Source organism: Notothenia rossii, assembly GCF_949606895.1.
Source record: "Notothenia rossii genome assembly, chromosome: 10".
NCBI classification, from domain to species: domain Eukaryota; kingdom Metazoa; phylum Chordata; class Actinopteri; order Perciformes; family Nototheniidae; genus Notothenia; species Notothenia rossii.
The window spans coordinates 49,047,960-49,061,583 of record NC_136908.1 but is presented as its reverse complement, the minus strand read 5'-3'; the positions used below and the strand labels follow the sequence as shown (position 1 = coordinate 49,061,583).

The window sequence follows — 13,624 nt, the reverse complement described above, 5'->3', positions numbered from 1 at the left end:
CAGACCTCACTTAAAGAAATGTTTAAAAGCAAAAGAGAGAAAAGGGTGAAGGATGAAGAACAAGCGCATGAAACATATTCAGATAGAGAGGAGGTTGGCAGGGTTGCCAGGCAACGCAGACATTCATAAGGAATAAGGCGTGGGATGTCCACCATTGACAAATCTCAGTCAGCACAGGGGCGTTGAATGCACACACACACGTCAGCGTTTTCAGACTGCGCCACCTTTCCTCTCTTCTCTCTCTCTCCTCTCTCTCTTTCTCTCTCTCTCTCTCTTTCTCAGACTTCCCCATTAGGTTTCTCTTCCTGCAGTTTATGTTGAGTTAATGGTTGCTCACCTTTTAATGTTCTCAGCCCGGGGTTTTCTTTTGAGGAGGTGAAGAGGGGAGGGCAGGTCTGGTTGAGATCAGAAACCGACGAGGACTCTTGAGGATGTTCAGGGACATGAAAGGCCGACGTCTCTCAGAGAGCAGAGGCTACGTGGAGAGCTTCAGAAGCCAGAATGCACTCTGCAGGAGACAGGGCTTTCCATGCGAAGGATTTGGAATCGTACGTTTTCTGATTCAAAAACGTCAAGAGTAATCCTGTCTAAATGAATGCCTGGACATGTTTACACAGCTGTTAAATTACCCCTGTGCTGTAGCTGTCTTTATGTCTTTGCATCTGGTGAGAAGTGTGTTTATTGGGGTAATAATGTGATCGTGTGGTTTCTCTTTTTGTTCTCTATTTTTCTACCCCCTACTATTATTTCCCACTTCTCCCTCTCTCTGTGTGCTGCTCTCAGCGGGACGCAGTGCTGCTTACACTTAGGTCTTGTTAATGGCTTTATGCCCTCTAGACTCTGCAGCTATTGACTGTCTTCCTGTCAAACCTAACCTTAAACACACACACACACACACACACACACACACACACCTAAACTTGCTGTCAAATATGTTTTACTGAAATAGTTTGGCATGAACACGTATTCTGCCCTTGAGTACTTGGAGATGTTCTCTGTGTGTGTGTGTGTGTGTGTGTGTGTGTGTGTGTGTGTGTGTGTGTGTGTGTGTGTGTGTGTGTGTGTGTGTGTGTGTGTGTGTGTGTGTGTGTGTGTGTGTGTGTGTGTGTGTGTGTGTGTGTGTGTGTGTGTGTGTGTGTGTGTGTGTGTGTGTGTGTGTGTGTGTGTGTGTGTGTGTGTGTGTGTGTGTGTGTGTGTGTGTGTGTGTGTGTGTGGCTTGACATCCTGCTGGAGTTCAGATATCTCGTTGTCCTTGAAGTAAACAGGAAGAGGGCGAAAAGATTGGAGAAAGGGACGTAAGAGCTCAAATAAAGAAAGACCACTCACAGGAAAGAGTGAACTCCTATAGCACCAACGTACACTGAGCAAGGCTTTTAAATGCCTCCAAAGAACCCTTTTAAGCTAATTTCTCTAAGTATTTTGTTATTTTTGATTATTTATTTGGGGGGGGGATTCAGATTTTATGTCATGTGGTAGTGAAGTGTTGTGTAGCAATTTGAGAAGTAATTTGACATCTAATATTCCACTTTCTTCTCCTCTTTCTGACCTTTTTTTCTTTACCATATCTTTCATTTTCTGTCATTAACTCAATTTGTCTCTTTTTAGTATTCGTTTATTTGACCCTGAGGGGATAATAGGGTTCCAGCACATCACAAGGCATTTGTTTGTCACTGACAACAACATAGACACAGATCAAAAAGAACAGACATAACAAAAACAGATATCAATCGCTCAATCTAAAATCAAATGGACATGATGGAGATGATTCAAAGACACAAAGGCTTTATTATCATATGCACAGTAACTACAGTCTAATTATGGCAACGCAAATCTTAAGTCCCCCGGCTTAATGCAACGTAAATATATAGGAAATAAAAAATAAAACAGATAAAAAAACAATCAAATTAGTGCTAAACAGAACAGAATAGAAATAAAAAAAAGTGCAAGAGAATGTTGCAAGACCAAGTAATGCAGGTAAATGAAATATATGAACCACCCAAGACATCATCCGATTATTTGCATTAATGTTACATATATTCTAGTAACCCCTGTAAAATACAAAGACATGCTTAGGGAGACTTGACACACTCAGAAAGCGGGACATCTGTCCTGCTGTGCTGCTGGCACTGAAGCAAGGCTTTATTTTCTCCAGGATGCTGAGAATCTGAGGGGAGCAGTGAGCATCCTCTAAACCAGGCCTATTCAACTGGCGGCCCGCGGGCCGGATGGGCCCAGAACCAACTCCCGAGTGGCCCAGCCTCCCGTAGCCAAATTCCTACAATAGTAGAGACGATGAACGCAACACTCCGCGTTGCATATAAACCACCAAACCACAACGCAGCACGTTTTTTGTAAGTGCATCTAGTGGTGCTAGTAACGGTGGTCCTATGATAGCAACTCTAAAACATGTCCCTCTCAACTCTGAAGCTTAAACAGAGACAAAACGGTAATTGATCTTGCGGAGCAGATCCAAGTCAAGCTGGACCTTTTCGCTACCGACTTGAGCACGGGTCGGATGCTGCATTTTCCGACGCTCCCCAAACACATCACATCTCCGGCACAAATCACGGATGTGATGACAGATTTCATTGCGAGGTTGAAAGAGAACTTTGCCGGTCGATTGGATGGACTTGCTCTGCCCACAGAGGTGATGGGCTTTGCCAGAGACCCCTTCAATGTTGCAATAGAGGGGAACGTATCAACCAGAGCAAAGGAAGTGGTCCCCTGCATCGACAAGGGGAAATATACACTGGAGCTCATTGACATGCAGCGCACTAACGGGCCAGCGAAGTTTTGGAGTGATGTCAAAAAACAGCAGTTCCCTAACGTTCAGAAAGTAGCGATCTGTGTGCTCAGTATGTTTGGATCAACATACACATGTGAATCAAGCTTTTCACACATGAACTCAATCAAAAGTAGCACTCGCTGCTCCCTGACTGACAGCACTCTTCACCAATGTCTTAGGATTGCATTGACATCCTATGAGCCAAAAATCACTGCTCTTGTTCAAAACAAAAAATGTCCCTGCCTTCTCCCATTTAGAAAGTCAGCGATGACAAATCACAAATGAGGTGATAGTAAGCACCTAGTTTACTATAGTAGACGTGTTGTGTAGTATTCATTCATATAGTTACCCGTATCCCTTGTTATGGGTTTGTGCACTGAAGGGTAACTTGACGGTTCTTTCTGTATTCATTTAATTGCACTTTGTAATGTGTCTGGGTCAAATGTGACCAAAACGTATGATTTTTTTGTTGTGACTTGAAAAGTGAAAAAATAGTATTGCTACAGCACTACCTCTTTGTGTTGCATTGGAGCTCTTTAGCTTTTTTTTTTGTATGTGAGGACATTTATTAAGACTGCTATTATTGTATTCAGTAAATGCACTTTGTGATGTGCCTGGTTCAAAAACAATAACCTGAATATTTGACTTCTAAAGCAAACAAATGTAATGCTACAACTGTGCACTTTTTTTTCAGATTCTGTTAAATTAATGCTAATTTGTTGTGTTTTTATGCACTTTTTGGCCTACCTTTGTTAGATGAACAATGAATAAAAATTGCATGTTTTTCATCGCAGTAATATGTGTTGGTTTAAAATGTGTCACTACCCGCTTTTTACAGGCCGCTGAATGTCTGGCCCAGCTGAATTTTGTAGTTATAAAATCTGGCCCAACTGAATGTGTAGTTGAATAGCCCTGCTCTAAACCAATTGCCTGTGTCATGATTGGCATATAAAAAGCATAATACCCATAAAAGTAAAAAATAGGGATTCATAGTAAGCAGTCTGAGCCGCCACTAAATATACTTCCTGGTACACAAAGAACAAGGTCAGAGAAGTCACAGATTGCCCCTTTATTGCAGAGCTTTTATTTAGTTTTATGGAAAGAAATAAAACACAACTCTGTGTTGTAAACATCCTGTAGTGTCAGTGGGGTATTCTGGGTGATTTGCAGCGTACACAAAGGAACATATTACATTACATGTCACTTGTTATACGCTTTTATCCAAAGCGGCTTACATACTCAATACTGTGGGCAATCACAGGAGCAATTTGGGGTGAAGTGTCTTGCCCAGGGACACAACAACATGCTGACTGCAGAGGGGTTTGAACTTGTGTCCCCCCTCCCAACACCAACGCTCTATCCACTACTACGCCATACGCCTCCACAGATGAGTGTTTTAATGCATGAAATGAATCCAAGGGCCAGTCATGCAAACAACCATTTGTTCTTTTTAGTTGACTTCATAAAGTATATTGATGGAAAGATATGAAAATAATCCCTAAAATGTGCTCAAAAATCACTATCCAGTAGGGCTAAACGATTAATCGATTTTAAATCGAAATCGCGATTTTAAATGATGCAATTATCAAATCGCAAAGCCTGTGAATTTATTATTTAAAAAAAATAATAATAATAATAATGTCTTCTTTTGTGTCAGTCATCCACACCAATCAGAAGTCCTGTGCCCCACATGTACCAGCCATTGTTAATCAATCAGAAGTGGCCCATGATAGAAGGTGATAGACAGATTGATCCAATGGCTGGTATTTTTGAAAGTGCCTGCCCTTTTCCAAATGGCTTCCAATGGAGCTTTCCTAGATGGTTTGGTGAAACAAACCATCTGAGTCAGGTTAGTAATGCTCCATCACATGTTTCTATTACAGGGTGAATCTTAAACTGAAGCTTGACTTTAAAGCAACCCAACGGAAGTTTCATGTAAGTTTAGTTCTTTCACTCGTAGCTCGGGCTGTGGTGGTGCTAGAGACAGGAGCACGTTGATACGACCTTCCTAGCCGGAGTTATGGCCGCATTTTACAATAAACTTCCGTTGGGTCGCTTAAAAACAAATATCGCAATTCGAATCGCAATATCTTTCAGAAAAATCGCAATTACATTTTTTCCCAAAATCGTGCAGCCCTACTATCCAGAGATGACTGATGAATGCATTTTAACATTGGTCTCATACTGTTGACGGCTTAGCCACAGTGTGAGCTTCACATGGTGTTGTGATTCCTACACCTTTTGCAAAAGAGTCACTTTGTCAGGTTCGAACTGCAATCTTCCAGACGAGGGGAAACGCACTGCAGCTTCAGAAACCGTGCAAATATAAAAACACAAATGTGCTTGAAAAACCTTCAAATGAAGAAACATGCGCACCAACTTCACGAAACATGCATTTCCAAAAAGCGCTGTACAAACTAAATGCTGCAAATAAGAACAATGCTGCAAGGCGCTCAAAACACAACGGTAACCGGGACACTAAAAAGTCATGTTATTTGCAACGTTCTTTGTGAATGCTTCATCGAGGTGGTGAAGATGTTTCTTCATTTGCATGTGATTTGTCACATTTATATTTGCATCGGTTCTGATGCTGCAGCACATTTCTGCTAATGGAAGTGTTTTGGGCCGTTGTAGCGCATTAGCAACTCTCAGCTACTATTCTATTGGTCTCTATTTATTCACAAGGCCTTTTTTTGTTGTTGTACATGTACAATATCAAACTGTTCACATGCCTGAAAGTTCCTCCGGAGTTGTCAGGCTTGCAGTCACACTCAGTGAAAGCAGGTTCACCCAGCGGTGGCTCTGTCAGCGGCCTGTAGGATTGGCTGGCAGCCGTGTCTGTGGGATTGAGCGTGGAGCCAGGGGAAGCCACAGTTTGAGCCTACCTCAGTGCGGCTGCCATCCGGGGGAATGTGAGGGCTGTTATTTTCTGAGGAGACTGTCGGCGTCCCGTGGGTGGCTCAGTTTGCTGATTTCTCTGGGGTTAGTCAGCCGTGGAGGGAAATCCAATTCTGGGAGGCAATCCCTGCTCACTGCTGTTACCTACCTGCACCTCGCTCTGTGCCTCCACCCCCCCCCCCCCCTTCTCAAGAAGATCAACAACTGCTCTCTATATTTCTCTCCTATCTCATCCTTTTCAACACTGTATTCCTCCTCCTTTCTATAGAGCTTTAAACTCTCCATTTCTGCATTGTGCTCGACATCACATACTACATGTTATGGTAGAGGTCTGTTTCTTTGGTTCTTGTCTTAAATACTTGTCATTGCTGATGGACAATTTATTTGCATTGAAGAATTATAAAGAATTACTGTATTATTATATCGTATTTCTAGAAATAAAAAAACCAACCAATCTCTTTCAAACAGAATAATTCAAACAAAGCCAAAGTTAAGGAGGAGTTCAATCGTAATTCTTCATTGTCAAGACAATGCTGCAAAATTAACGATACTTCCTTTAGACTTGACTTTTTGTTTAGCATGCTAATGTGCTAAACTTAGATACTAGCATGGTAGACATGATACCTGTGTCAGCATTTAGCTCTTATCACTGCTGCTGCTAGTTTTCACGCGAACGTAGGCTGCTCTTCTCACTGTCAGAAAGTAAGCCTGTGTATAGACTTGTGTTAAGTTTAAGTCAAGAAATGAGCTATCGTTAGCCTCCCTTCAGTTTCTCAGATGCTGCAATATTTCTTCACGTTCGGTCTCTAGGTTCTGGTCAGTGTCTCCGGTCAGAGCTGTCCTCTCATGACTCACCTCTCTCTCCCCTCACTCAGGGCCTCAGAGGCTCCATTGTCCTCTCTGGCGCCCACCCCTCCCTTTCTCTCTCTCTAATCAAATAGCCTCCATGAGGAAATGCCAGCAAATTATAGCCTCTATTCATATCTGATGCCCTATGACCCTAGTACAGTGTAAAGTGTGAGGCTGTGGCTGGTGGCTGCATCAGTAAGGGTTAAAGAGACGGACACCGAAAGATAGAAGCAAACACACATTTACTATTCATTTATCAAACCTGTTCACTGTATATAATAAAAAAAAAACTCAATTATGCACAGAGAGACACGCACACAAAGTATCACATGATCACACACGGTGTAGGCTCACCACACTGCCTTATCTCACACACACACACACACACACACACACACACACACACACACACACACACACACACACACACACACACACACACACACACACACACACACACACACACACACACACACACACACACACACACACACCAAAAGGTTTAATCTGCAGTTGGACGGGAGCTGCATCCGACCTGCTAATTAGTGGCCGGAGGAGGCCTCTGTTTGTGTGCTCTCTTCCTGTTCGGCTCACACACAAGTTGCTCTGTGTCCTATCTCTGCCCTGAAAGATAGAGAGGGAGGGTGGAGGGAGGGAAATGAACGAGGACCGAGTGTTTGTTTGTTGGGAGGGACTGCTCGAAATCGGACCGCGTGAATCCTTTTTTCTCCACCTTTATAAATCCGTCTGACCCTCGCCAGGGCTGAGAGGGAAGCAGAGGTGAGAACACATCCAGATATCAGGTGGCTTAAGCTGTTGTCACACTGAAGGGTTCGTTTGAAATCCACATTTTCACTTGCTCCAGGCTTCACTTTGGACTTTCCTTTCCTTTCAGTGAGCGTCCTCTTCAGGATCGAGTGCAAAGTAGTTTTCAGCCGGCGAGAAAGGTTCACATGTGACCCTTGTTGCTCTTTGTTTGGCTAAATGTTCTTGACTTGCATTTCTGTTTCTTTTATGCTTGTGAGGATATCCCTGCTCCAAACTCACTGCACTCCCACTTCCTCTGCTTCCCTGTCCCTCATGTCCCTCTTCCCGCTCTGTCTCTCGTACTCCTCTCCTTGGGATTCACTGACAAAGACACCAAAGTAAGGTTTGAGATGGATCGTGGCGTCTTTTGATCCACCTGTGTTTACCTCTCGCTCTGCCTCTTCCCTGGCCGATGGGTTTTGTTACGCCTGTCAGCTTTATCCTCACTCTTTCACTTTCTGTTTGAGATTTAGGGAATAATGAGAGCGAGGGGGGAAAAATAGACTGGTGGGAGAAAAGGAAATTAATGAACAGCACGTTATGGGTGATTCCTCATTTCATTGTCCTCTCAAAGATCATTTCAGGCACATTTCTTAATCAATTCCTGCTTTCTTCTTCCTTCCCCCTCTCTCATTTTCATTTATTTCTCCCTGTAGACACTTCAGAGGAATCTCTTTCTTCAGCTCTATCTGTCTTGGAGCTTGTCTCATGTGTTTTATCTTCTGCTTCTCCACCTGTGGCATTTTAAAGCTTCCGTATATCATTGTTAATTCACGGTGACATCTTGGTAATTACTGTAAACAAATGAGACCACGGTTGAGATGTTTTATAGCCTCAATCTCTCCGCTCTCTTTCATCCGAAATAATAGAGCTGGTGTTATGTTTTCATATCAGGGCTGCTCATTTCCCATGAATCCCGTCACTTCCTGTCTCGTCTAGTATCACCCTCTCCCAGCTTGGTTCCATAGAGCAATATGTTGCATTTCCTAGTTGTCACACACACACACTGTGGTTTGTTTAATCGCTGCATGGAACAAGGTTACTCAGGAAATTATGTTATGTAGGAAATCAAATTGACTGAGGATCTGTGTTCACGTGCAGCAGTCTGTAATCAGAGTTTTAAATAACTGACCTCTTATTTTGGAGGATTTGTTCTCTTTCTTTAACTGTCAGTGATGCAGAGTGTGTGTGTTAAAGAGCTAATTGTTCAGTGAGAAGATTGGTTAGAAATTAAATGACATCTATTTCCAGAGCTAACTACGTGATGCTTTCAGTCTCAGTCAGACTTTAGGACGCTGTGTGTACGTGCTGCTGTCATAGCAATCCTGTCTCGTAGAAAGGATGATAACAAACAAATGATTTGCAAAGATGAATGTTTTGTATGAGTCTTAATGCCGCCGGGGTCACAGTTGTTTGCCAATATTGTCTCAAAACTATGATTGTATCTGCCAAGTTAAAGAATGATGGTTATTAATGCTTACTTCTACTGTTATTTCTACAATATCTGCTCACAGCCTCGAGAGAGATTTATTTGATACGGTTGCATTTAAACCCTTTTTTATTGTTACTGAAAGTTAGCGGTCTAGTCCTAATATTTCAAAAATGTAAACGTAAGGAGACAGGGTTTCACAACTACCAATATTTACTAGTCGACACGTTTTTCAAAAATAGTAGTCGACTAGTCGTTACGTCATAATAAAGACACACAAAGAGAGGTGTACAACTGTATTTTATATTTGAACTCATACAGTAACATTAAACACTGCATTTTAATTTGTGTTACATGGCTGAGTAAATAACAAACAGTAACTGGACTCACCAAAATCGGCAGCAAAAAACTCTTGTTTACATAAATGCCACGTAAATCCAGTGCGCAACAGCGCATTGCGAAACACTTTATTTGCTGTCCTCCACGATAACGTCCACCTTTCCATATTTTTGGTTTGGTTTGAACACCAACGCATCGACATGTGAGGGAAGGAGGCTTGACCGCTTTCGGGTGACAGTGTTGCCTGCCAGGGAAAAAACCCTCTCACTCGGGGTGCTTGTGGCTGGAATAGCCAGGTAGCTTCTCGAAAGCGGGGGAAGCGGTGCACGTTTTCTGCCCACCACTCCAGTGGATTATCCATTGTGAGGATATGCGGTGTCCGCTGGCAGTAATCCCGTAGCTCATCATCCGCATCACTGTTGACCCGTGTTTTCTTGCTGCTCGTCTGCCTCTATTCAGTGCTGACGCCGGTCCGTTGCTCACTGGTGCTAGCATTACTGCTAGTGCTAACTGTCGGCAGCGGGTGTCTCATCTTCAGATGGTTGCGCATAGCAGATGCATTTGTATTGTACTTCAGTACAGCTGTACACAACTGACACTTCACTGTGGAGTTGGTTACATCTTCGTTGAAGTACTGCCATACATAAGAATGTCGGACGTGTTTTGGAGCATTTTGCAGCACCTCGTTTACCTCCATCTTTTTCACGACTAGTTGACTAGGGCCTACAGCGCCGACTAGTGGTAAAGGTAGTCGACTAGTCGATTAGTTGGTGAAACCCCAAGGAGACACAGCAATTTTCATTTATCAGCATTCAAAACAAATATGCGTTTCCTTAAATGTATGCTTGAAGTTGAGGCCTACAAACAGACAGAAGTAGAGAAGATGTTATTTGCTGGCAAACAGTGATCAAAGTGATGCTTCCATCTTGTATCATGCACAAGTGGGTAAAGCTGATTATAAATCCAGTCACGCGTACAGTATAAATGGCTTTATCCAGGATAAATCTAACTGGGGAAGTCAGGTTTCTCTAATCAATTACACAAACCCAATTTCTGGTTTAAATGAACAAATCAGGATACTGCCGAAAGCCACGTCTACTTCGACTTCCCTTGTGCATGTGAACACAGTCAGAAGCAGTTTACATGTTGAGGCTGCCTCCTGCTTTTTAAATCAAAATGTGGCTAGAATGAATTTGAATACGATGAATCGCATCTTTAATCTGAGCTTCACAATGAATCCAGAGTTTGTATTTAGCAGCAGCTCCATCGGAAGTCTGCAGCTAACCATCGTGTCACATCCAATCAGGATCAGCCGAGACAGGACCCCCTGCTGAGTGGAGGCATAAAGACAGACCGGGTCTCCATTAGCTGGTAATGGCAGTCTAATTGAGTGCTGATGGAGAAAGGGAGGGGGGAAGGGGGGTCGTAGTTTGTAGGCTTTTTAATAAAGTGCGGTGTGAAAGAAGTCTCAGACTGAGTGCAGAGAGCGCGATGGAGAGAAATCATCAAGGGACTGATTGCTCTGTCAGCGGGAATGATGAATCCACTTTGAGGTTGCCCAGTATGTGATTGATGACCTGTTGCAGTCTGGGTAATGTAGTATCAGACCATGAAAGGAGGAATAATGGCCGTTAAATGAGGAAAGCAGAGGGTAGAAGCAACAAAAGTCAGAGGGGAGAGAGTGTGCAGTTGTAGCCACAAATTACAACTTATCGCCATGGTGACAAGTTTACCACTGATCCCATTAGGAAGGGTATACCCGGGGGCAGGGGGCCACAGACAGAAATGATGATGGAGTGTTGATTTATGGGGAAGAGGCAGACATCGCTGGAACCAAATGTTTTGTCTCTGTGGCTGAAATGACGCTCGCCCTGTAACCTTTTCCCTGCTTCACATCGCTCACTCTTGTTTTTCATTCTTTCTGGGAACACATCTGCCTCACAGATAAGGGACCTTTTGCTCCTCATTTCTCTCCCTGAGCCCTTTGGGGCCTAACCTTTTCACCAATGCTGCAACAAAATAGGGTCTGAAACTCTCCTTGAATACCCAAAGAGGACACTGTTATATAAAGGTGACAAAACACATTTCCTAACATGTTACTCTGAATTAATCACCTCTAAAATATGAGCCGCTCAAATGCTGCGGGTAGCTTTAGGCTAAAATCTTTGATGCTATCATTTTGTATGCAAATGGTAGCATACAGTAGGAGCTTGGACCTGCAGTTAGACCTCTTAGGAGATTTTAAGACACATAAATACTCAAATAACTACCAGTGTTTATTTTAGTTATTGTTTCAAAACAGCAGGATGGATACACTTCTCTGCTGAACTAATGAGGATGTTTTCATTTCAGCTGAGATCATATTTAACATGACGTTTACGTGTTGCTTTTGAACTCAGAATATGTAATTGCCATATACATGTAGATCATATTCCTTTATTGTTACAAACAAGTAGAATGCGTTGCAATTTGGGACAACATAGATACTCTTTCAAGGCCTTGTAACTCCCTTGTTATTGTGTTTGTAAGAATGTTGCGTACTGTTATCAGTTGTTTTGATGGTTTTTTAAATGTATTAATACCACCATGTGATGAGACCCTGAAGGCCCACAAGGATATATTTAACAACAGCTACCTAATTCATGAGTTAGGGAGTTAAAATCTTGAATATGAAATGTAAAATAAAATATAAGATTATTATTAGATTGATAGGTTTCAATTATTAAGACATATTTGCAGAGTAGACAATTTCTAATTAAGTTGTCACATAAAAAAAACATTTGCTGTTTTACCCCTAACAGAAAACTAACTAACAAACGTCCTGTCTTTGCCTTTTATAAAAGGTGGAGCAAAGCACCATTGATCAGACTGACAGAGACACACATCCTGAAGGGATCATAAACTCTCCAGGACTGAAAAGAAGAATTATTCAAACTTTGTAAACCTTTTTTCTCAATGTTTGCTTTGAGCGGTGGCCTGAATCTTTCATGATAATCCAGCAGTGTGAACGTGGTTGAACTTGAGTGATAGCCTCGAGCTGAACTGAGAGATTACTGCGCTGATGTGTTTGGTTTGTTTCTAATGATGCACTTCAGGCCAACATGAACAACAAAATGGACACTGTTCCCCACACATTTGAAAATCCACTTTGAACATCTTTCTTTTTCTTTTGATTACGGATCATAACATCAAAATGACTTTCTCATGACTCATCTGCACTCAGTGAGAGGGCCCTTTAGTGTGCTTTCCAAACACTATTTATCAACATTATTCATCATGTATGGCTTTGTTTGACAGGATAATAGGCCAGTACACAGTTAATAAGTGTTATTAGTGTTTTGTTAGCTTAATACATGTTGGACTCATGGTTGGAATCGCTTTTCCCATCACATTATGCACACTCTGTAACTGGATAATGTGGTATGTATAACAAATTGCCTTCATATCTCTCTGTTTTTCTCTCGGCCCTTCTCCCAGGATTCGAAACGTTCAGCGGAGCTTGTCGCCTCTCCATCTCTGGACGTTTTCCTACCAGAGGACGAGGACAACCCGTACGAGTCTGTGACCACAGCTGTCACACGCAAACCCTGCTCCCTCGATATCAGCCCCCGGCTCAACGCCTGTCCACGCGATGGTAAGGGAACTCAGGAACTCAGGAAACTTCACTTTTTTTACAGGAAAATGTGCATTGTATGCTGTATGCAAATGATACAGTGAGGTTAAAGTTGTATTACCTTTTTGAATGTTTGTTCAAAAGGCTTTGCGCATCACTAAACCATAATGTTTTACCCGGTCACTCTGTAATGTTTTATTTTAAAGAACATGAAAGGAAAGATATGTTCTTAATCTTTCAAACTGCTCTTGTACTTTTTTCTTGACATATATACACAACCTTGACTTGACACTGCGTTTTATCATAGCGGAAATATACTGAATCAGGCCCGACACACCAAAGTCTCACTTGAATTTTTAAAAACGTACTCACACCTTAAGATGTTGTGAGGACATATCCTGACTTGTTATCTCCCCTCTGCTCCCCCACCCCTCCATATTTTCCCTAAACTGGTAAACGTTTCCCATGGTAGTGATTTTACTGCATAGGGGGGTTTCCTTCCTTTCAGAATCTTGTAATTAATTACAACATTTATTTATTTAGTTTTTTTTGTTTGTCAAAGGAGCCTGAATGCATGCAATAATATTAATTTAAAATACATGAATACAAATAATACATTTGTTCCTCACAAAATGATTGCTGACATCAATTTTGGAAACATGTCTGGCAACACAAATAAGGATCTGGAGTAAAAAATGTAATACATTCTCTATTACCTACTTATTGTAAGTCGCTTTGGATAAAAGCGTCAGCTAAATGCAATGTAATGTAATATTACTCCTCCCAAATGTCCCTCAGGGTCTCGATAATTGCTCCCTTCTTTCCTTTACAGTATTTACATGTTGTGGATCTTTGTACACACTGTTCCTGGTCCTTAGTTAGCTTAAAGTGGACCTATTATCCT

At 42.0% G+C, this 13,624-nt stretch overlaps 1 protein-coding gene across 4 annotated transcripts in view; it reads left to right on the top strand.

Annotated features, from left to right (window-relative positions):
- anks1b (ankyrin repeat and sterile alpha motif domain containing 1B) overlaps window positions 1-13,624 on the top strand; it is a 212,451-nt gene that overhangs the window by 91,497 nt on the left and 107,330 nt on the right. For all 4 annotated transcript variants that reach the window (XM_079654794.1, XM_079654797.1, XM_079654793.1 and 1 more), the window contains one exon: window positions 12,585-12,741. In XM_079654794.1, coding sequence (XP_079510920.1) covers window positions 12,585-12,741 — 157 coding nt within the window. The remainder of the gene's footprint in view (window positions 1-12,584; window positions 12,742-13,624) is intronic.